This window comes from Onthophagus taurus, chromosome 7 (assembly GCF_036711975.1).
Source record: "Onthophagus taurus isolate NC chromosome 7, IU_Otau_3.0, whole genome shotgun sequence".
NCBI classification, from domain to species: Eukaryota; Metazoa; Arthropoda; class Insecta; order Coleoptera; family Scarabaeidae; genus Onthophagus; species Onthophagus taurus.
In genome coordinates, this window is record NC_091972.1 from 31681820 (window position 1) to 31705933 (window position 24114).

Consider the following 24114-nt stretch of genomic DNA (forward strand, 5'->3'; position numbering starts at 1 on the left):
CATTTTTTGCAATCAAAGAAAGATTTACGACATCTAATTATAACAAAACGTTCATTTATGCATTGGTTCGGTTTCAATTTACCGATTTCCAAAATTTATTTAATTTCGGACCAATTTAAAAACCGACCCAAACGGCAATCAACATACAATTGCAACCGACCACGCGCTACGGCAATCATCATTAACCAGTAAAAACATATCCAATAACAGCGAGGCGCGCGCAATACGCAAATCTACAAAACACGCGCGTTCCAATCGATCGTACAAATGACGTTAAAATGCAAACTGATAGCGAATCGAGCCCGTATGTGTATCTATCTATGTATGTACGATAGATGTGAATTATTTAGCGAATCGGTTTGAATCGTGCGTGAGCGTCAGACGCAACTATTGTAGAGAATACTCCACAATAAATTATTCACGATAAATAGAAACGAAGCCGCGTTTATTGTTTCGCAGTTGATTAATTTATAATAAATTAAAATTACCAACGCTTCAGTACCGTTGATTGTAATGAAATTAATTGGAAATAATGAATACGTCCTCGTTTTGCGTACACCTAAAATTTTGGGGCTAACATAACTCAAAAAATGCACTACATTAACGAAACCTGATGTACGTGTACAATATATTGAATTGTTGTAATTCGGTCTACTCTAATTGAAGGATGTGGTTTTAATGTTTCCATAAAATTATTGTAATTATTGTAATATTATTATAAATTTATTGAAATGTAATTGAGTAATGTGTACGGAATGTCACGGTTTTGACAATCTATAGTTTTAGTTGGTCGATCAATAAATTGTAATATTTAAGTATGAAAAAGTAAGGTTTTTAATTAATTGGAATCTTGGAGAAACGAATTTTCACATTTTCGAATTTTTCTGGATTTTTATGCAGTTAAGAGCGTTTTATTCAGAATTTTCTTAGAAATATTCAGTTCAACGAAACCATTACAAAGATTCTCCTGTTTTATTCTGGATGTGGCAGACAAAATAAATATTGCCTTATTAAATCTGCTCAGAAATTTTAGTTGAATAAGGAGGCGTAAAGATGTTTGCGATGTTATCATAACATTATATTTTACTTTGAATACTGTAAATTGTGAAGACTAGCTTATTTAAACTGAAAGAGTTATCCATATTGCAAGATTAATAATCAAGTAAAAACCATGTAAAAACTTCTAACTTGCATTTATTTATATAAAGTCGTACTAGTTTCGGGTTACCCCATCATCAGTGACAAAATCAATGAAGGTATAATAGGTGTAATGAGATGAGTCTCGCCTCATCTCATCCCACCAACACATCTTCTTAAAGATTTACTCGTTTTTCTAATTTTTACCATTCCACACGTTTTAACGTCGCCATTCCTATTTCATCTTTTATCTTCATTTTGTTTATCCATCAGATAGCAAAATGCTTTATTTTCATTTGATTTCCAATCTACACCTATTATAGCTTCATTGACTTTGTCGCTGATGATGGGGTAACCCGAAACTAGTACGACTTTATATAAATAAATACAAGTTAGAAGTTTTTACATGGTTTTTGTTTTTTTATTAGCTTATTTAAGTACATATCTTTAACAAATATTTAGCTGATGATTTATATTCATACGATTTACAATTTGAATTGAATATTAGTTCAAATTCTGATTAAAAAATCTATCGGATTTGCAAAGTTTAATTAAAATCTTTAGATCCATTTTAGATTAAGTAGAGATTTTGGAAGATGGCTTGTCAACTGATTTGGACTTTTTACGGTATTATTGCTCTATAATCGAAAAATAAAAATAATAATAAAACTTAAACTAATAAATTTTTTGAATAAAATTTCGCATAAATAGAGTAGGGTTAGATTGGGTTCGAAAGAACAAACAACACTCGCACGACTCTCTATAAATAATGTTATTTGGAGTATTCTGGTCCCGCACTAATTAAGAATGGTAAATTTGTGTAAATAAAATTAATTTTATAAAATAAATTTAATTGAAAATGTAAATAAAATAAATTTATGCGTTTGTGTGTAATAGATAAAACAATTAAGCAGAGGATAAATGGATCACAACATAACACAATTTAAAATGTTTTATTATATAAAAGTGAGAAATCTTAAAACAGAAGTCACTACGCACAAAATATGTCGAAGTCCAAATCTGACTGTATAGAAAAGTTGTTAGAGTATAATTTTACTTCTAAAAGTTGTAACATTAAAAAAACAATAAATAAATAATAGTATCAATCGGTAGCTACGAGATTCATTTCAGGAGTGCCAATTAAAATTTGTTTGAGCTATTATTAACACATTAAATCAGGAAAAGCAATTCCATACACTATTTCTCAATGATTTGAATATACAATTAATCAATTTATTATTTTCGTGTCACAACACAACTGTTTGTGATACAGCCATCAAAGACTTTGTAAAAATAGTTTCAGTGCCAACTCATAAATGAGTCAACATTTTTCTTATTATTTCTAAGATAACAATAACTTATAACAATAATAAGACAGGAGAAGATAGAGGTTGCATGAACAAGTCTTTGGTATCTCATGAAGCATAAATAGACAGAGCAAAGATAGATAATAAACACATATTTGAATCTGCTTAGCGAGCATCATATGGCGTTGAAAACATTATGTGAAGGTTTACATCTTGTCATTGCATGAGACAATGGGAGCGTTTATTGTGACAAGAAAAGCACGTGGACCATCGACTCAGTTAAATGCTTCAAGCGTTTATGTATGCATTATATAAGCGTTATACATATACTTTTTACAGAATATCTTCTGCAAGAACTTGGCCAAATGAATTTCTTCAAGATTGCCTTCATGGTAATCTAACCAATGCGGCTTATATGAGGAGGTGAAGAGAGAGGATTGTGAGAATAGATGAAGTATATAAAATGACAAAGAAAAGAAAATCGAAGAGGGAGAAGAAGAAAAAAGAACCAAGAGCTGCTTAGGTATCGATTCTGTCTCTGTTAATGCATGCAACGTTGCTCTGATCTAATTTTCAGTAAGAAATCAGTGACGAATGCGGATACAGTAATTCTTTACAATGTTGGAAAGGAAGGTAAGTGTTAAAAACTCAGAACGTATTTTCAGAATCTTAAGAAATGCACAAAAATTTTTATTATAAGATCCAGTACATACTACTAGATCTGGTGATGAGGGATACAGTAGGAATATAATAACAGAAGTGTAGTGTAATTTTTTTGGACTTGTATAACTGAAGGTTCCCATAGTATATTCTAGATCTAATATGCTTCTTAGTACTTTCTTAGTACTTTATACTTTATACCTTACATTGAGTTTGGGTGAAAGCATAGCAAAACCTTCTGTGAGATACATGTTAAAAGCTTCAACAAAAGCACTTCTGAAATTTTGGATATGTTGCTACTTTGCTTCTAAAAAATTTAAGACAGTTCTGATAAGATGTGGAAAAACAAAGCAGAAACTTCTAGTTGTTATTATTTTTGATAAGTTACTATCTAGTAACGAGACTAGTTTACGGCAGTTTTGGCTGTATCTTATGTTTTCTAATTACCATCACACTTACTTTTAGTAAGATATAGCAAAAGATGACAGAAGCATCTTATAGAAACATGACAGAAACTTATGTGTGGCATCGTGGAAACTTCTGGTAGAGTGTAGCAAATGCTTTGGCAGATGGTAGAAGCATGGCAGAAGCTTTTGTTAAGAGACAAAAGCATACAATCTTGAATATGCTCTATTTCCTAACATATTAAGATGAGCATAAGTAAAATTAAGTTAAATCGTCATGTTTTCGTGTGTAGTATTTCCAGTTCTGACATTTCCCATTCTTTCTGACGCATGCCATGTACAGGCAGTAGCTGTAGAAAAAAGCAATCAATGAACTTTGACAGAACTGTACCGCTGGAAAGCAAACCAGAGAAAAAAGTTACCGATCAATACAAAGAGTAACATGGAATAAAAAAATTGGATATACGCAAAATTGAAGATAATTAAAATATTTTTTATTGCATGATTTATTTTTCCACAAATGTTATTATCATTTGTGATATTTGATAAGAAATCAACAAAAGTTGATATTTTTGCTGAAATCGTGAAAAGTACACTTCGAAATAAATTAGTAAGAAAGAGAACTTTTCATATTTTAGAGTTGAATTGAAATTTTTATTGAAATAAGAATGACTTTTTACCTCTACAAAAGTTGTCAAACTATTTACTACAATATTATTAACTCATGTCACGTTTCCGAGATTCTATAGTTATGTATATGTTCGAATAGGATCAATATGCCCATAAATCTGGCGAGGAAACTAAATTTAGGATCGGCCGGGCTTGCGGAATGGCAGTGGCCGATAAATCTTGCACGGGCGACTTCCAGATATTGTCCCGAAGTTTGGCACCACGAAAACGAGGGCCTGGAATCTAATAAAACTTTACCCGGCGACCTATCTGCGAGTCCGAGGAATTTTGCGAAATTCGTTTTTAAACAAAACCGATAGCGGTCGTTGTTTTGTGGTGCTCTCAAAATTGGTAAACTGTTCGCCGAATCCCTAAAGAAAAAAGGAAAAGAAACTTACAGAGGTAGACAAAAAAATTGAATGAAACGTGAAGGAATCGGTCGACGTTGAACCTACTACCTAAAGGGTCGCCTTACAACCGACATAAACGTCAACGAAGGGTTGTGAACAGTACTTTATAATTCTCAGAGTTTTTTTTGTTGTTCTCGTACCGGATTCGAGATTGGGTTTTCCTTCGCGTTGTGCCCTTTATGGTTTTCCTAACGATCTTCGACAACCCCGATATTTTATCGTTATATGGATTGAAAACGACGACTTTTGCTGAATGGAGGTTTTATTGGCTACATTTATTTCAAAAACCACTTCGTTTAAGTTCAGCTGTTCGAGACCTGTTTCCAAGTTTTTACTATTACAATTATTTACTTCTGGCGTGTGTACGCAATAACGAAGGGGCAAAGGGACTTCACCTTCGCTTGATACCGTCGAATGAGGTCAAGTTTCACGTGTGGGGAAAGAGGACACGTGATGTTCTCGTGTGCGTAATTCACCCCCTTTTGAAGAGAAATGGGGTCGCCACCAAGAGATATTTGATCTAGGGTCTAACGGGTTTCTACCCTTAATGGGGTGTGGAATGTCAACGCTTTTTTGTATACTTTAAGTATAATCGAATTAAACGAATTTCTATAAAGTATTTTTGAGTAAATGGTTTTTAGAGATCATTTTGTTCGATCAGGGTCAATGTTCTGGACATATTTGGCTAACGCGTTCAAATTTAAATTTTTTTGTCGAATGCTTTTCGAGCAAAAAAATGACAAAATTGATAGACAAGCCAAAAAAATTGGACAGTGGACTTTCATTTAATTTGTGATTCCGCCAAATCATAAAGTGGATAAGTTTTCCTAGAATGGAACATACAATATTAAAATGGATTAAAATGGTTTTGAGTTTAATTTTAAAAAAACGTCTCCCTATGTTTCACTAATGTATCAGTGTTATGTAAAATCACCGTTACAAAAAAAAATTAAATCAGCTCAAAAATTCTAAAAGCTTTTGCAGATTTTTAGATTTAAAAGTGAAAATATTGTTAAACAAAATTTTGTAAAAATAATTTCTATATAATTTATCACTATCAGCTTCAATAACTATTTACTCTGCCATTTTTAATTACACAAAAAGCCGGAATCAGGGCAGACGAGTTGGAAAATAGCAATTTCCACAAATCGCCATTATCCCGAGAACATAAAAACGGTTTTTGCGCACTGACTAATGGTTATTTGTAGTCAATCCCATCAGTCGGTTAAAACAAACAGGGGCGTTGCGTCACTAGGTACGTAAATCGAGCGAGAAACGTATATAGAGGGGTCACCTGTAATTTCCGTAATTAAACGCAAATAAGACATCGTTTGGCTTAAACGCCATGGGGAACGTTGGAATGAGGACGACGACAACATCGTTGCTAAAGGATGTCCATGTATTGCCAGAGGTTAGAAATATGCAAATGAGGTCTAGTAGATAGGAGCGGTAGCAGACCGACCAAGAAGATAGCGTCGTTAAGCGTCCGTGATAACGGCTTCCGCTCAAGACGCCTTCCATCACTAATTGCAGTTCGATAACCCGACGCCCGAGGACGCGACTTCGATGTCCTCCCTAATCTTTATCGAGTTCGCCTCGGTCGATGGTGATGCTTATCCACGAACTTAGACGAACGAGAAAAACGTAATGAAGGTTCAGTAAGGATTCAACTAAGGTTTATTCAGCTTCGATGGAGATAATGAACTTATCATCGCCAATGGCGGTTTCAAGATTGAAGTCGAAGATATCATAATAAGAAAACTGTTTCACATTGATTAATTTACTTTAGAGATTTACTATGTAGCTGCGTTGTAGTTGTTAATTAATGAGGAATGGAGGCAAATTACGTCCGTAGCCCCCGGCTCCTCCACCGCACAGTGGCAATACAACATCGGCTACACAATGGGACGTGAAACTCCGGGTTCCGGAGTCGGACGTGCACCGGACTAAACGAAGATTTAGTTAGACACTTCGTGCGGCCTTCTAAGCTGCCGCCGTAATCCACCTGAGTATTAATATCACGGTCCATACGTGCCCCAAATGCCGGATAGGACGTGCTTACCGGGATACAGAGGATATCGTGGTAGACCGCCATCTACCTGATCCTCGCTTTTGACTTGAAATTACAACATTGTTTTATTACCTCTCTACAAAGGGTAACCTAATAGTCTTTTATAATAAACAACTAATTTTACAACAATTAACAGTGTATTCAATAACTTTCTTTATAGCATTTTGCGCTAATAATACCGTAGTGAGTTGTAATAACTACAAGACTACTATAATAATTGTGAGTTCAGCATACATAAGCTAATCGTTGTTAGTTTCTCAACATATGAAGGAAGTGTGATTGTTACACTTCCTAACAGTTTTTGCTACGTATGTGGTGAAGTAACATTCAAAAGGAAGCAATGAATTTTTACTGAACTGGTAAAGCTGTAATATCGTGATTATTTTGGCTTTTTTTTGGCTCATCGAGGTAAGGACTGGGCATCTAACATGCACGACATGCATAAAGAATCTTACATGTTGAGCAAAAGAAACGCGATATATTATTTTCGGAAACCCATGATTTGGACAAACCTTATAGACCACGTATATAATTGCTGCCTGAGTAATATAAATGGGATAAATATGGTGTCAAAACATGCTGTGAAATATGCAAATGTACGTTCTGCAACACGATCACTCCCCCAAAGTGCTGATTTACCTATATCTGCAGTGCCAAATTAGACAAATGACACTGCAAATGATGCAAATGAATTTCATGATCTATATATGTGATAGTAAGGAACCTCATTTATTAACTCGAGCAGATCGTAACGATCTGGTTTGCGACTTATAATTGTCAAAAAAGCAGTCTGAACTATTAGGATGTAAAGAAAGTATTTAGTATGCTTTGTTAAAATATAGTAAAGACAAGAGTGTGACATATAACAAGATTACAAAAAAGACGAATATAAAAAACACACGTCACGTACGTTTATAATGAAATGTCGTTTCTCTTCTTGATAGAGAAATCCAGAAGAGCTTTTTTAATAAATTGATTACTTTGTAATAATAAAAATTATCTCATTATAAAACGACATCCCTTGAAATATCTTTGAAAAATGGAAAAATTAAAATCTGTGTTTAAAGTAAAAGCAACAATGGATGGAAAGTCAAATTATATTGCCATGACCTCAATCAAAACTCAAGATAACAAAACTTTCTTGGTGCTTAAAGAACTACGAGCAGCAATACTACATAAAGAAATTAATTATACAAAAGTGTTTGCAAATATCAAGAACACATTAAAAAAAAGGCACCAAATCAGAAGTGTTTGAACTGACAGATGAGTTAAAACAGACATACTTTGATGAATCGGAAAATATGGTTTTTGAAAATCAATGTTTAGAAGAAACAAATCAAGAAGAAAAACCTCTTGCTGCAAATATAACTAATTTAGAAGATCCTACTATAAAAATCTTAGAAAAATTAATTGAGCAAAATGAAAAGAGTAATGAAAAACAAAATAAAAAAAAATTGGCTGAAAGATTTGTATTAGAGAAGTATGATGGAAAAAATATAACTCGCTGTGAAAGATTTGATGTAAAACAAGATGAAAAAAGGATTGAAATATTCAAACTATTTCTTGAAAAATCTTGCTTAGATTGGTATAAGTCTATGATGATTAAATTTACTTTGAAAAAAATAAAAAATTTCTCTGAAACATACGCAAGCAAAGGTTGGTCTGCTGGTAGATATGCACTATCATTCAAATACCAAGCAGGTTCCTTGCTGGAATGCCATAAAAAAGGAAACACTTTTACTTGAAGTGAGAAAAACAATGGATTCAGGTACCTTAGTTAATATTATTGCAGCTGGTTTACCAACCTTTATAACTGATAAAATAAATAAGGAAGAAGTACTAGACACAAAGCACCTATTTAATGAGATAGGTGAACTAGAACATTTGGTTAGCAAAAAAGAGTTGATCGAGAAGAAAAATGAAACAAAATTATATATGGTAAGTAAACAAAAATGTGGAATATGTGAAAAACAAAAAAAGGGTATACGTATCATCCAGAATCATCATACTGCATGCTGGTTCAAATCAAAATACGTTGAAAATGAAGAAGGGAATCGAACTAAAAGTATTAATAATTCGTAATTGGAATGTGAACTAAGTAAAGACACTATTTAGTATGCTTTATTAAAATAAATTAAAAACATTCAATGTCGTTTCTCTTATTTATAGAGAAACCCAGAAGTGTTTTTTTAATAAATTGATCACTTTGTAACAATAAAAATTATCTCATTATAGGTTTCGTAGCGTGACGAAAAGCTACAAAACTACTTTTCACAAGAAGAAAATTTAGTTCATTGCGATGATATTACATCGGTCATAAGTTTGATAAATATTAAATTTGAAACATAAGATTGGCGTTTGTTTATAGACTCGTCGAAAACTAGTTTAAACACTGTACTGTTGTATAATCGAAATAGATTTCCCCCTATTCCAGTAGCACATGCTTCCGCTATGAAAGAAACTTACAAAAAGATGAAATTAGTACCAGAAAATCCAGTATAACACTTTGTCATTTCAATTATGTGGTGCTTTGTATCATTGCTGTACTTTTAGGATTGCCGTTGGGTTTTACAAAGTAATGTTGCTTTTTATGTGACTGGAACAGCAGAGATTGAAACAATCACTACCTTTTCTGGACAAAAGTGTTTTACACCACCTTGTAGTAGAGCCTAACTAGATTTGATAAAAATTTTGTGTAAGCCATGGATCACAACGGTTGGATCAACGTATCAAGCATTGAGTATATATATTACTCAAAGTATACTTTCTTCCCTCTCGTTTTCTTTCCCGAGCAACTAGGAATTAGGCGTTAGTGACGAACATTGAGAAATGTTCCATCAGGATATTTCCAGCATGGGAAAACGATACTAGGGCGAATGGAGTCCGCGTATGTTGGCAAATTTTTGTTAGACGCTTGGAAGAGACCAGCCTCAAGTCAAATACTTCAGTAAATATTAACTTTTAGTTATAGAAAACATATTTTTAAGTTTAATTGTAAGTAATGTCTCAGTCAAGTTCCTGCCACAAAAAAAATATGGGTGCCAAACATAGGGCAAAAAAATTCCATAAAAGCGCATGTGACAATTTAAAAGTTCATTTTGTTGATCAGTAAAAAAACAGAAGAAAACCTTTCGTCATATTTAAAATTTTTGATTTTCATTTATTGAGAGCTTCTTGTGCATTACATATAACTTTTAATGTAATTGAAGTTAAAATTTAATTTTCAATGTTTATTCTATAAAATGTTTTTTTTTCTTTTCATTTGTGGTAGAAAAATAGCTCGATCACGTAAAAGCTGTGAGAACCTTTCGTGGAATAAATCTCATTTCGTCCGGGCCCAGAAGGCAGTTTCATTATATTGTTGTTCACGCGCCGTTGTTTTTCCCGGAGTCACTTTCAATTCGTTATTAAATTACTTCCCCGTATAAGGCAATAGAAATTCTAGGTCCCTTTTGAGTGGAAAGCGAAATTGTTTCAGTGAAACTTTTCCATCGCGTTAGGACCATAAAAATTCCTCGCGGGCATCCCGACTGCAAACAGTTCGCGAACGGGATAGAAAAGGAGAAGAGGGCCGGAGACGCCGGGAAACTGATGACATTATGCAAAATTTTCCGGGCGGCTTTCCCTTTCTTCCTCTCACGATCCTCTCTTCTGCTTTTAATTAAACTGGTATTCCCCTATTTTTATCCAACTGCACAATACCCAAGTGCGAATGAATAGAAGGCACCGGAGAGAGTTCAGGAATAATTGAATCAAGAAGAATTCCAGAAAAATATTTACGTAGGTAAAGCTTTCCCTAATAAGTAAAAGGAGCATTTTGTTATATGTAAGTACTTTAATATAACGCAACCGATTCAAGGTGTCGACTTTGAAATTCACACGTCGACGTTATTAGACGGGAATTCCGCGCGTCCCAGAGAGGATTCCGGCGCCCGATATTCAATTAAGCGGCGCCAGAAGACGCGCGCCGTTCACAAAGAGGCGTCGCGACGTCGCCGTAGGCCCCTCACGAACGAATCAACGAAATAGGAAATAGTTGGACGGCTCGGTAATCGAGTTCGTCGGAAGTTCCTGGGTCGCGATTAAGAAACTCCCAGGATAATCCTGGATGCTCCATACGTTCCACCGTAATGAGTTGCGTGATTGGTGCCTTATTTGCTTCGCAAGAAACTTAATATCCCCCCAGTCGTTTGAAGTAAATTCGAATAAAATAAACTTTTTTTTCATTAATTTTGACGTAAAAAAAGAAAGAAGTCCGTGGTTGCGGTTATTTGATATTATAAAATTTAAAACCGAGTGGATTCTTTAAAGAGTCCTTTACAGCGAAATAGCCGGCGGTCAAAGTGAAAAAGGTGGCCCTTTACGGGGGCACTTCCGCTCGAGGGGCGTTAATGAAAAATAAACAAAAGGGAAATTAGCGGTCCATTATTTTATTTAACGGCAACCGATCGGGCGGAAACCCGACGCTCGGGGCGCCTTTTTAAACCAGCCTGGATACCGGAAAACGGGGAGAATGGCCAATTAAATGACCCCGTTGCCAACATTGACACCCCATTGATTATTTTCGCAACTTCCCTACGTATACGGATACATTTTTAAGCTCGTTTATTTCTTTTCATTTCTAAATCAATCTTCTCATATTAATTTATATTCACGTAGTACAAACCATCAAATCATATAAAAATTGTAAGAAAACAAAATTGTATAAAAACTTTAATAAAATTATTTTTTATTTTGATGTTACGTAAAATGCTCGGTTAGAGATTATAAAACCACACAGAGCAAAATAATATGAAATAACAACTTCGAACTAACTTATCTAGATGAGATAAGTTGTCTACTTTATTATCTAATAACTCACCCATTAGTGTAGGTTCTTGTTCCAACGTATTTCAATGAGATAAATCAAAAGCTGATGAAATGTTATTTCATTTGGGAATATTTATAGTCCTATTATGTACTATTAGATAATGAAGTGTTATATTGTTTTATAATAATTATAAATGCAGCCATACTGTAGTAGATTATCCCACGTGGTTATTGTTGTCGTTTATTATAATGCACCAGTATTTATGATTGTCTGTGCTTTTGAAAACTGCCCACCTGTAATCTGGCTCTATTTCTTGCTCTTTGACAATAGATATGATATATCATTGTTAACAGTCATCAAATATTGAAGACTTTATATATCACTGCTAATAGCAGCATAGATACTGCTATAGCAAGATTAGACACAACTTGAGAACAAACTGTTGTTAAGTGACATCCGTTATACATTACAGTAATCATTAAATATTGTTTTCACATTTCACATTGACACGATAATAACAATTCCATTTCATTTTCACTAATTCAAAATCTCTTCTTACATATATTGAATAGGTTGAAATTTTTACCACCTCGTATTGTTACATATTCTAGAGATAGAAAAGGGGGCTGAAAAATTCTCTTCCCGTATCTGACCTAAAAAGGGTGGTGAAATCATTGGTCGATCTGCAGCTAGTCGTGAACATATTGAGAATGAGCTCCGTACTCTAAATGCTTTACAAAGGATTGTTAATTACATATTACTTGAGTAAATAAAAATGAAAGTATTTATTAAATGATGAATGTTCTGTAACAATTATTTCATGGAATAATAGGAATAATAGTTAGGGAAGATATTCTTATCCAAGATATTTCTAGGTTATACATATACTATTAGATTATAAGTAAGCTTATAGGTAAGATTTAACTATTAGGTTTACACTGGCGGCTGAGGCGTGTTGATTTGTAATGGATACAGAATTAAGTGTAGTGTTTCAGCCGTAAGCGACATCAGCAAAGTTAATGACGGAGAATGTCATTATTGAGCCAATGTCTTGTATCTGAGGCGGTGCAAATGGTACTGTGTTTTTTTGCAGAAACTAGCTGTTTTCAAAACTGTAGCATTCATTTTCGAAAACATCTCTTTGAATTCCATGGCAGGTTGCAATAATCCTTTCATGAAGATCTCCTAAATGTTGCGGTTGAAAATGTTGAGAAAATTGTGTAGTGTTTATAGTAAATTGTCTATAGTAATCATTTTAATGGTCTAATTCATCTTATACATTTATTTGCAAATACATTGTCTAATCAATGCCGTGATGACAGAAGATAGAGAGGAGGAAGATAGTGAGAATATTTCCTTCTCTATCCAATTGATTTTCGAGAGTTTCAGTCATAGCAGAATGATAGTGTTTTCTAACATATCCAAATATGTGTCTCTATTTAGATTTTCATTGATAAACAATGAACCAATCATTTTGATCCACAAGAGGCCTACCAGCAGATTAAGTTTTTTAGTATACTGGGTTATCTTCATAGTCAGAGGAGGGTTTTCGTTACTCCAATATCCGCAGTTAAGTAATCGAATACAGTACAAGCTTGTTAATCCGAAATTCAGTAGTCCGACACGTCCAGTAATGCGGGACTATTTTATCACATGGCGAATGCGCAGTAGGTAGTAAGATTGGCCAATAATAGGGGATTTCTACTAATTTCTGTTATTGCGTCGACATATACACTACATTGCATGAGTTTTATAAATCTACATCAAATCGAAATGTAAAAAAACACAACGAAACTCGAAAATTGGACTCTGTTCATAAGGAGGTGGAGTTAGCTTGTGAGTACAACGTTGGTGTTGTGACAATTTACAATACAAAGAAAAATCGAGAAAAAATTAAACTTTGTGATAAACAAAGTCGAGAAGCAAACTTTACAGTTCAAGACTACGATGATTTACGATGAACTAATAAATGAAGCGATCAGTACTGAATCAGAAGATGATAATGTAGAAAAGGCTATCCATAATCTTCGAATAAAATAAATAAAGCTGTAAAATTCGAAAATGCTTTAAAAACAATCAATCTCAATATCGATTGAGCCGATGATAACAAAAAATCTATAGATATTCTACTAAGACTGAGGAAATTGAGAGAAAATATAATTCCAGTAATTCAGCAAGCAAAAATGTTTGGTGCCAGATTATCACTTTCAGTTTAGAGGCTTCATTTAAAACTCTCGGCTGATTATGTTTTACATTTACAACAGATCTATAGTCTGACTAAGTTTGTCAATAAGATTTAAGACATATTTATGAGATATGTTCTTAACTGGATGTCTTTCATTGAATGTTGTGGCAGTTTCTCGAGCACATTGATTTTCGTTTCCATAAATTAATACTATTTCCATCATTTCATTTTATGTTGATAACAGTAAAAAACATAAAAAACAATTTATACTAAAGCAGTAGAGAATATATTTCCAAACGAAGAATATCGAAACAAAACGTGATATAATCCACTTTTTATGCTATTGACCGCTTATACCATTATTTTTTGTTCGTTTACACAAAGTGAATCAAAGAACGTAAAATCGATATAAAAACGTTACTAAAACATGTATTTTTATATAAATAGTTACAACCAGGATACCATATATTCTATATTAACAATAACAGTGAAATAACCATGAGATTATTTATGTTTTTGTTTTTGAATATTTAAATTTTTAATATTGGCGTTTGTTCCGATACTTCTAAAGTAGGGTGACCAGCTGGAGATACAAAAGATTTTCTTCAAAATCGTGAAAACGAAGAAAATGTTGTTTCAAAAGACCTTTAAAATGACCTTTTCCATTTAAGATTTTTAAATTTTTAACTCCTGGGCGGGGTGATTAATGTGGGTAAGCCAATTTTTGTATAAAAAGTTGTCCTCGATAATTCTTCTTACGTGTTTCAGTAATTGTTTTCATTAATTTCGAGAAACGCCGATTTAATATCGATATGTTGAAGGAATAATTGCTAACGTGTCTTTACTTCGAAATATATAAAACGGAGATTGAAAATGATATATTGATGCTAAGAATTGATACTAATGATACTATTTTTATTTCTAAATTTAAAAAATTACATAACGTCCATTACGCATATAAGGTTGAATGTTTTTTTACATAATAAAACAGGGATAACACTTAGATAAGCTTCTATTACAACACCAACCGACCATTATGTTTATTAGAAAAGTTGTACTATATAAGTACTTGACATTTTATACGAAGGGATAATTATGTAAAAATACTCTATAACGTACCAACTCTACTAAATATTGCATATAAAAGAGCATAACGTAATTTATTAAAAAATACTTTTATGAAATGAAATGAAAAAAAAACGAAACACAAAGTTAATGTTGCCACTTATATTTATTATAAAAACTAAAAGAATTAAAAAACTTCTTACTGTTATTCGAATCCATTAATTAAAACTGTGAAGTTTAGACGAAAAAGGAAATTGTAAAACCAAAGGTGTGATAAAAATGAATCAATATTCAATACAATTTTCCAAAAATATTGGGATTTGCAAAGCTGAATAAGATAACAACGTAATTTTTTTGCAAACAATATTAAACAGATGAAACCTGTAGGTATCGATTCATATCATACGACTAGAAAGTATATATCAAACACCTAGAAAACTCGAAGTTGATGAAAACACGATTATTGATTTTATATAGGGTTGTTCAAACGATTGTGATGCTGAAAACTTAAATTTAATAATATTTTTTAGTCTTCGATAAACAATCAACTTTGCAGTTCCATAGAGTACATCTAAATTAAGATCAGACATCCAATTGTTTGTGCTAGTTGCACAGAATGTTCAAGGTAAGTCACGTATTACGAATGAAATACTGCAGCCTGTAATTAAAAAGAAATTTGGAACTATACATCTGTAAAATCCCGCATAATAAACGGGAGCTTAGAACAGTTGCAAAAAAGAGAGAACCATCGGCTTTGATGTTACTACTCAACTAGATCCTGATAATCACCACATCAAACTACTTAACTGATGCTCACATCGTCTGCCTTACGGTACTACCTAACGCAGTAAAGCGGATCCATATCTACAATTACTGCCGGTATGAGGAAGATATTGATTGTCACCAACATAATTAACTGGAGTGTTCTACACTCAATTTTCTCGTAGTCTTATATGACATGGGGATATTTATATAATTTATAATGAGTGTCTGGTTAAAATAGCATATCTGATTAAATAGACAGTTGTGCAAATTTATATCTTAATTAAACCTAAATAGCTCGCGAATTTGAAAGTTTAGGGATCAAAGCGACAAAGTGTACGAAAAAGTGGAATTTCTCAATTTGTAGTCCAAAAAGGATTGAAATTGTCATATCCAAAATCACAGATGTCTCATTAACACCTTGGGAAATGTGCTTAAGGGACTCTTCTGCAATAGATAATTACAACATAAAGACAGAATAAAAAGCTAAATAACGCTTTGGATTTAGTGGATTCAAATATTGTAGTTGGATTCAAGAATCTCTGACGAATAACCTTATGGGTAAAATTAAAGATGCAATTTACGTTGTTGAAATATAAATATTATTTATTAAAATATATATTTGTTATGAAATTAAAAATTCATTACATGTAATTCCACTCCACATTGTTTGTTAATAATTTGGATTACATACTCACGTGATTGATTTTATTTCTTATTTACTCACTAAATTAATATAAAATTTCATGGAATTGTAACACAAGCTCACGTCAATGAATTTAAATTAAAATTGTGCGCAAAATTACATAATTATAAATTATAAATAAAAAAATAAAATTTAAAACAACATAAAATAAAATTTAAATGCTTAAAAATAACAAAACAATAACCAATCATATTTATATGTTTCTCGTGAGCATTATTTGTTGTTTTGCCTTAAGATTTTAACGAAAAAATAATAGTTAAGCTTATTTGTTAATACCCTCTTACTAATAACGTCTACCCTTTGGAGATCTCCTGTATATGTAGAAATGAAACAATAACTTACGAAACAAGTTGCCAAAGATGTTAGGTATAGAGATCTTTGTTTGGTTAAGAGATGAGTTTGTGTATGAACGATGTACATAAATACAACATCAGTTCTAACTTAAGTGGTTCAATCGATTTCTGAATCCGACACATTAGTGCTAGCTAACGTAACTAAATATTGGATTGAAAATTCTTGTAAAAAATTGTGTAATTGAACGTTTTCGTTATTAATTCTTTTATTGATTAGAATACTGCTAATGACTAAAAGTGATTACAATTAAACAAGTTAAAATAGATCTTGAAGTAGAAGAAGAATACGAATAAATATGAAGAGAACAATGAGCGATTGGGTTTTTACCATAAACAAAGTACCGTGTCTTGAACCGTGTATTGGAAAAGATTAAGAGAGGGAGGGCCTATGCAATTTAAAAGTTACGATAAATAATAGACTCAATGAGCTCGGTAAATAAATTGAGGATGGGCTTGAGTCATTAAAAACAATTTTTTGCATTTCTTCGACGATTTATATAAGTCAGGACTTGAAGATTGCCTGTAATAATGAAAATTCGTTGGAATGACTAAAAACAAAGGCAAATTCAATTCCGCCCCTTAATAGATATGTTAGGTTGTGCGTGGTTAAGCAGTCCAAATTCCAACCCCTAGAGTCCAGCTTTAAATTTGATGCAAATAAAATTACTCGAGGGCAAAGAGGGGATTCTTTGTAATCTAGCAGGATAAGTGACACACAATATGATATATTTTTATATTATTTTAGTGGAAGATTCAATCGAAACGGTGATGAACAAGCCGGCGAATGAGATGGACGTTGGTGAGACTCTGGAATGAATAATGGTAATGAATGGTAGTTAGTTCATTTAAGACTCATCTGTAGTAATTGTCGTTGTGGTGGACACATCGCTGACAAAATGCTTAGGGGGTGGTCAAGGAAAAGAGGATATTCCTGGTTTGTATGGCACAATCTGTATAATATCACCATTTATCAATAATATATATCATTACAGCGATCTAAGAACCATAAGTTAATAAATCTCCAGAACCCAGTAACTTAAGCAGTTCTACTTTTAACTTTACTGCATATTGAAGTGATGTCAAGGCTAATAACGCTTCCAGACAGATAATTAGAATCTACTAATGGGATGCAACTCGAATATACATTCCATTGCTAATGGATAGGGGAAACGCAAATGTAAGGGAAGAGTTAAGTCCGTTTTTTAATTTCTAGCAGTAATCTAAATATACTTAATCGAAGTAACGAGTAGTTATTAATATCACACTAACATCCATGTGTGTATCTGAAGCTACCCACAACTGCAATACGAGAATAACGGATTTGGACTGTTTTTCAAGTTCATAGCATTTATAAGGATGTATGGTCTTAAGTTACAATAACTCTTAGGTTACGATTTGGAACATCTTTTGTACGATGGCCTTTATATACGCAGACTAGGTATATTATACGGTCAACCATCTAGTGATGTCCAGAGTTAACCAACCTGAGATACAGGATGAGGTTCACGATAATAACTAAGAAAAAACTTCAGGTTAAAAAATCACTGGAGGAATTCAAGAGAAGACAACGTAGTTATCTTACGCAATTGACTAGGTTTACAATAATCATTGAGAGATAATCATTGATAGAACCAGATGAGATTATATTAGCCTTTTTGCAAACGAGTTGAAGAGAGGTCAAAATGAACCTTGCAATTAGCAAATTAGTTTCAGCAATTTCAACAATTAGTTTCTCTTCTTTTCTACTAAAAGTTGGAGAGATTAGGAGATCGATATACTACAGATAATGTTTATGAAGTTGATCTTACAACAACAGATACTCAGGAACAACCCACCCAAACACATAGAGTAAGTGTACTTGGACGGTTCATCATTTAGTGACTCGCGTTGTAAACCAACGTGTCTTGAGAACGGTTACTAACGATGAGGATGTGTTTGATAAAAACGACTTTCTCTAGAATTAAAAAGATTTTGTTAGAGCGAAAAATTCCATCTGCGTAATACACTTAATGAAAGAATTCGAAGGAGTATTATCTCCATTTCTTTGAAATCTTACCTAGAATACTTTCATAAAACGAACCAAAGGTTGTGCGAATAATCTGATAATCCTTATTAAAGACAAGTAACTTAGCGAACTTATCGACAGTATTCAGGTTGCAATCGACTTAATTGAGAATGGAAAAACAGTCTCTCTGTATATCTTTTCACAATAGTGCAAAAAATATTTCATTTTCGTATATATAACTTGTGCCACCTTCGATCAATACCAGGGAGCCGTTGGAAAGACATTTGGGCAGTTCCCCAAAATAGCTCTTTGGATTTATATGTTTGTTCAACCGATGCTACCGTCACCACCACGGACCAATTATGTGTAGGTGGCCAGTAATTGTTTATGTGATAAAACTATATGTTTTTTTATAGAAAATTAGATAAATAACTGAAGAAAGTTTTTTATCATCTTCTTATCAACGATCGGACAACGTCGCCCGTTTCGTTCCTCTTTGGTTAGGCCATAACATGTTAAAAACTGTCTTATTAATACACGCGAAATGTTTGTAAACAGTTTCTACATTCTGATTTACTTTTGTTTATAATACTTTTAATTAAAAACGGATTAGAAAGGGTAAAATTCTGCTAAAACTAATTAATAAATAGGTTTACCGAATGTAAAGTTATTATTTTGAATTGTGGTTACTTCGTACACGTAAACATAAACACGCCAGAGTTTACAAACCTTGGACAAATGAGGACGGAGGGGGTCGGGGATTACTGTATATGTCTGATGTGAGACAAACAAACGTGTATTAAAGTATAGCGATGGCCCATCCAGAAAGAAGCGAAGCGAGTGACATTGCCAGATCCCACATCCTCAACAACGACGGAAATCGAGCTAAATGCCTACCATTTTTGATTATTAATTGAAATATAGGTCTAAATAATACCCTTATATTTGTTGATAAAAGTAATTATTTATAAGTTAAAAATAACTTCAAATATTTTAATACTTAAAGAGATGTTTCTTCTAATAAGTTGTTTTGAATTAAAATGTATAAAATTAAAGTATTCATATCTTTAGATTTTTTTAAACACAAGGTGTAATTTTGGTACAAAAGGTTTGATAAAAGCGGACAAGGGACTAGATGTACAAACGTATGGTGACCACGTTTGTGTAAACAACGGAAAGCCAATTATACGACACATTGCCTATGGCCATACGTTCACGGGTTCTCGACATTAAAATCGTGTACCGTACCCTATATTCGAAAATAACGACGTTTCTCGTATTTCCGTTTTATATACATACAAGGCCGCGTACAAAATCGCTTCGTTCGTGGAACAACCAATGTTATCACAAGGATTTTCGTAATGAAAATTGAAATAATGCTTATTTTAACTACAACCGTTGGTTTGTTTTCCAAATGAACATTTCCCTTCGTGTGTTTTTATAATTGGCTGGGTTTGTTTGTGACCGTATTTATTAGCATTATTGAAATCCAAACGTTAAATCTCGTTTTAACGAATCTATTAATACCACCACGGAATTTTTAGAATAACGTTTAATAAAATTTTTGTTTAAAAGAAAACCTTTAATACGGGTTTGGTTTGTGGTAAAAGCTGCTGTGACGTAAAGGTTTTTACGATAAATTCCGTCGGCGTGGTCAAAGCCATCACGGTATCACATCAAAGCGGCACGAGAGACTATCACGAAACAATATCCGGGTGAACGATGTCCGGACGCGGCTTACTGTTCGCCTCCGCGATTCCCCTCGCAAAGCTCCGATAGAGATTGTAGTTCCAGGTAACCCAGGGTAAAGGGCGTAAACGGAAAGGGGAGTCCAAAAGCTTTTTGAGATAACTCACCTGCCACCCACTATGAGGGAGTCACCGTCGCGCATCACCAGCCGGAAGTAGTCCGTGTGGCTGTTGTTGCCCACAAACTTGTGCACATCATCTTCAGCTCCTAGAAAATAAAGTGGAAAATATGAAAAATTTCGCTATCAAAAGTTCGATATAAAATATTTACATAAACAAAAAAAATAAGAATGACAATATATTGCTTAACACATCAAAATATAACATGAATTTATAAATTCAAATATCCCATTTCGTACACTTGATTAAATCGGAAAAATTGTCGTTACTACAACCGGGTATTTTAAGTTCCCTAGTTCTTGCCGGATGAAGACTTCACTAAATCCAGTTATCTAGTTGTTCAATTAATATATTGTAAACAACCTGATTGCATGTTTTTGTGTGCAGTCTCAAAGTTGTCAGAAATATGCGTTCTAGAAGCAAAAGAATACTAAAGGCAGCCCTTAAAAACCCTGATGCTCGTTCTGGTAACTAGTTTCTTGTTTTATATTTTTTTCTGAAAATTTAATTAAAATTAAGCTAGTTTTAGCCTTCTACATCGAATATGTGCATTGAAAGTGAATCTGATGCTGAGCCGTTTTCTCTTTCCGAATATTGCCCTTCTTCTGAAAATGATGACACCGATGAAGATGCAAACAATCCTAATAAAACCTCTACAAAATCGCTAGAAACATAAATGCAAAATGTTATAGAATCAGAGCGGTTGGTAGAAAATACCCAAGCTCCTGAAGGGTTCGTACTGGATGGAATGGAAGAGAAACCTGCAAGAACTGACAAGCCGAGAAAAAGACTAAGGCAACATGGTGAAGCGTATATGTCTTTTAGAAACAAATTTGTTCCTGGAGCATGCAAAGAAATGTTTAAAAAAGTTTTCTCATGAAGCGAGGCTTTCCGTTTTTAGAAGGTACTATCAGTAAGAAACTTATGAACGAAAACGAGACTTTATTCATTAGAACACAGACAAAGTTATGAAAAAGTTAGTACTACTGAGGCATCAAGACGAAATTATACTGTTTGTTTTTTTTCTGCCAACAGAAAATCAACAAGTTTGCAAGACCATGTTTCTAAACACACTAGGCATTCGTAATGGTGTTCTTGACATTGCCATGACCAAAAGGATAAAATAAAACAAGCGAATCCGATAAAAGAGGTCGACACATAAAAAAGCAAATAAAACATGAAATCGTTACCAGTGTGAGAAATCACATTGAAAGCTTTTCGGTGGTGGAGTCACATTATAGCCGATTTAACACAAAACGTAAATATCTTGACCTTTCGCTTAAAGTTCATCTAATGTCCGAAATGTACAAACAGTTACGAGGAGAACGTAATTTGGAAGTGACCAAACCCTATGCTGAATACAGTCTTGGATTCCACCGTCCTAAAAAGGATCAAATGCCGTATTTGTATGAAATACAAAACCTCAGGCGCCAACGTTGAAGGATTTGAAGAAACTTGCCAACTACATCTTTTGGCAAAGGATGAAGCTAGGCAAGAGAAGAGCAATGATAGGGAACGGGCACAACAAAATCACAACTATGTAAGTTGAAATTTTGATTCGTAGCAAGTTCTATTGGCACCTCCAGATCCTAGAAATAATGCACTTTTTTACAAATATCGATTTAAGTCAGTTAACTTCACAATATACAATTGTGCTTCACAAGGAGATTGTTTTATTTGGAATGAGACAAATCTAAAAAGGGGCAGTTTGTGAAATAGCAACACGTACAAATATTTTCAGTCGTTTTCTCTACAAATTAGTCCTTCAAAATGTAAATAGATTTGACATTTAAGTACCATAGATTTAAAGTTCTTGGTTGTTGGTCATAGCGAAATGCAATGTGACTCCATGCATTCCGCTACAACCACTGAGCAGCAGAGAGTCGGAAAAGTCAATTGGCCGGCAGACTGGAAAACAATTGCCCGAAGTGCAAGAAGAAAAGGAGACAAACCTTTGAGAATTTCATAGACTGGACATCCTATATCAATAGCAACTTGACTATTCCGAAAGAAGATGTAAATCGTACGGTGTGTCCATTTACTATAAGATTTAAAGAAAATTTTGAAGGAGAGTAGAGTCCTTGACTGTACCAAAAGAGCAAGGAGCAACAGCAGTTTTCGACTGGCTGAAAAAGTGTTTTTATGTGGAATCATTATCAATATCAAACGAAAAGTATTCCGATTTAAACTCTCTTTTACATCTGTCCCTCCAGCAATAAGTTTGGAATACAAACCATTTTATGAGATTATTCCTCACAAAGAAAATACCAAACAGAAAAAATCTACAAATTCACGTGACCAAGAATTGGAAGAATCTGGATCTGAGCGTGACTACTACATTTATTTTTTCAAATTTTGATAACTTTTTATAGACAAGTTTTAAGAGTATGCTTTTTAAATAAGTAAATAACGCATTGACTTTATTAACAACTACGTAACTGGCTAAAATATTAATTAAGCTGTCAATACCACAACTGGAAAATTCATTTTGACTTAAAAATAATAAAAAAACTGGGAAGAAATCCTTATTAATCTAAAAATCACGCGTTATTTAATAAACAAACACAATAAGTACCAATTATTTAAAATCAGACAAATATTAACAATCGTCAAAAACACTGATTTTTTGTCACCAGGATATCCCAGAAAACTGATTTTTCTAGATACCTAGTTGTTGACTGAACCCACGAGGTAATAATGTAATGCAATGGTTAATCATTACGATGATTACGAGGTTTATCTACAACCACGAAAAAGTTTGCTATGACCCAAATTGTGCAACATAATTCACCGTTAAATCACAGTATATGCATTATTAAATAAGCTGTCAAGCCATTGGAATATGAGAAATTCCACATGAATTAATGATATCCTCCCCAATAAACAGGAATCAGAGTGTCAGTTGGAGTAGTGAAATGTTGGAAATGAGACATTGCAAACATGGCGTACTTCAAGGGTTGAAACTCAGCCGGATGCTATTTGTAATCTATATGAACGACCTCTCGTAAAATGTATGATATAAAACGTTATGTGACATATATACGGAAATAACACGTTCTAAGTATACCGCATAATTATATAATAAAATGTTTTCTTTAATTAAATCGGGTATTTACAAAGAAATGTTTTCCTTACAACTTTATTTCAAATATCTCAGAATTTATTTGATTCTTTCTAAAATTTCGTATAAACATTTGCGGAAAAGAGTGTCCCTTGGAGAACAATAAGATTCGTTGGCGTGTAGCTTTATAGCCCCACCGAAGGAATTAAACTTTAAGACCGAAGGGGGGCACGGGGGATGGCCCTATAATATAATCCCGAATCTCGGTAACGAAAGAGCTCGCGTAAATCTCGCAGTAAACAATGTTCCCCCTTCCGTGACATTAATGTTTTATTCATGTCTCGGGGTTGGCGTGAACGCGAACGCGTCGAAGAGAAAAAAAAAGCGCGGCCCATAATTGAGATTGATTCAGTTTTGCGTTGTCTGCGCGTCTATCGTCGAGAAATGTTTGCCGCAATCACGTGACCCAATTATCGTTCGAAAATTGGATGGCCGTAATTGGATCTGTTTTGCCGGTGACATTTGACGCCGACGCCTAATCGCGTTAATCGCAGTCGAAGCCATTGTGCGCTTTTCATCCGGGTTTATTTTAAACCATTAGCGAAATTTTCGGACGTCCAAAATACGATTCACGTTATTGA

At 33.6% G+C, this 24114-nt stretch overlaps 1 protein-coding gene across 3 annotated transcripts in view; it reads right to left on the reverse strand.

Moving 5' to 3' along the window:
- LOC111416763 (semaphorin 1a) overlaps nt 1-24114 on the reverse strand; it is a 511810-nt gene that overhangs the window by 136989 nt on the left and 350707 nt on the right. For all 3 annotated transcript variants that reach the window (XM_023048857.2, XM_023048856.2, XM_023048855.2), the window contains exon 3: nt 20401-20500. In XM_023048857.2, coding sequence (XP_022904625.1) covers nt 20401-20500 — 100 coding nt within the window. The remainder of the gene's footprint in view (nt 1-20400; nt 20501-24114) is intronic.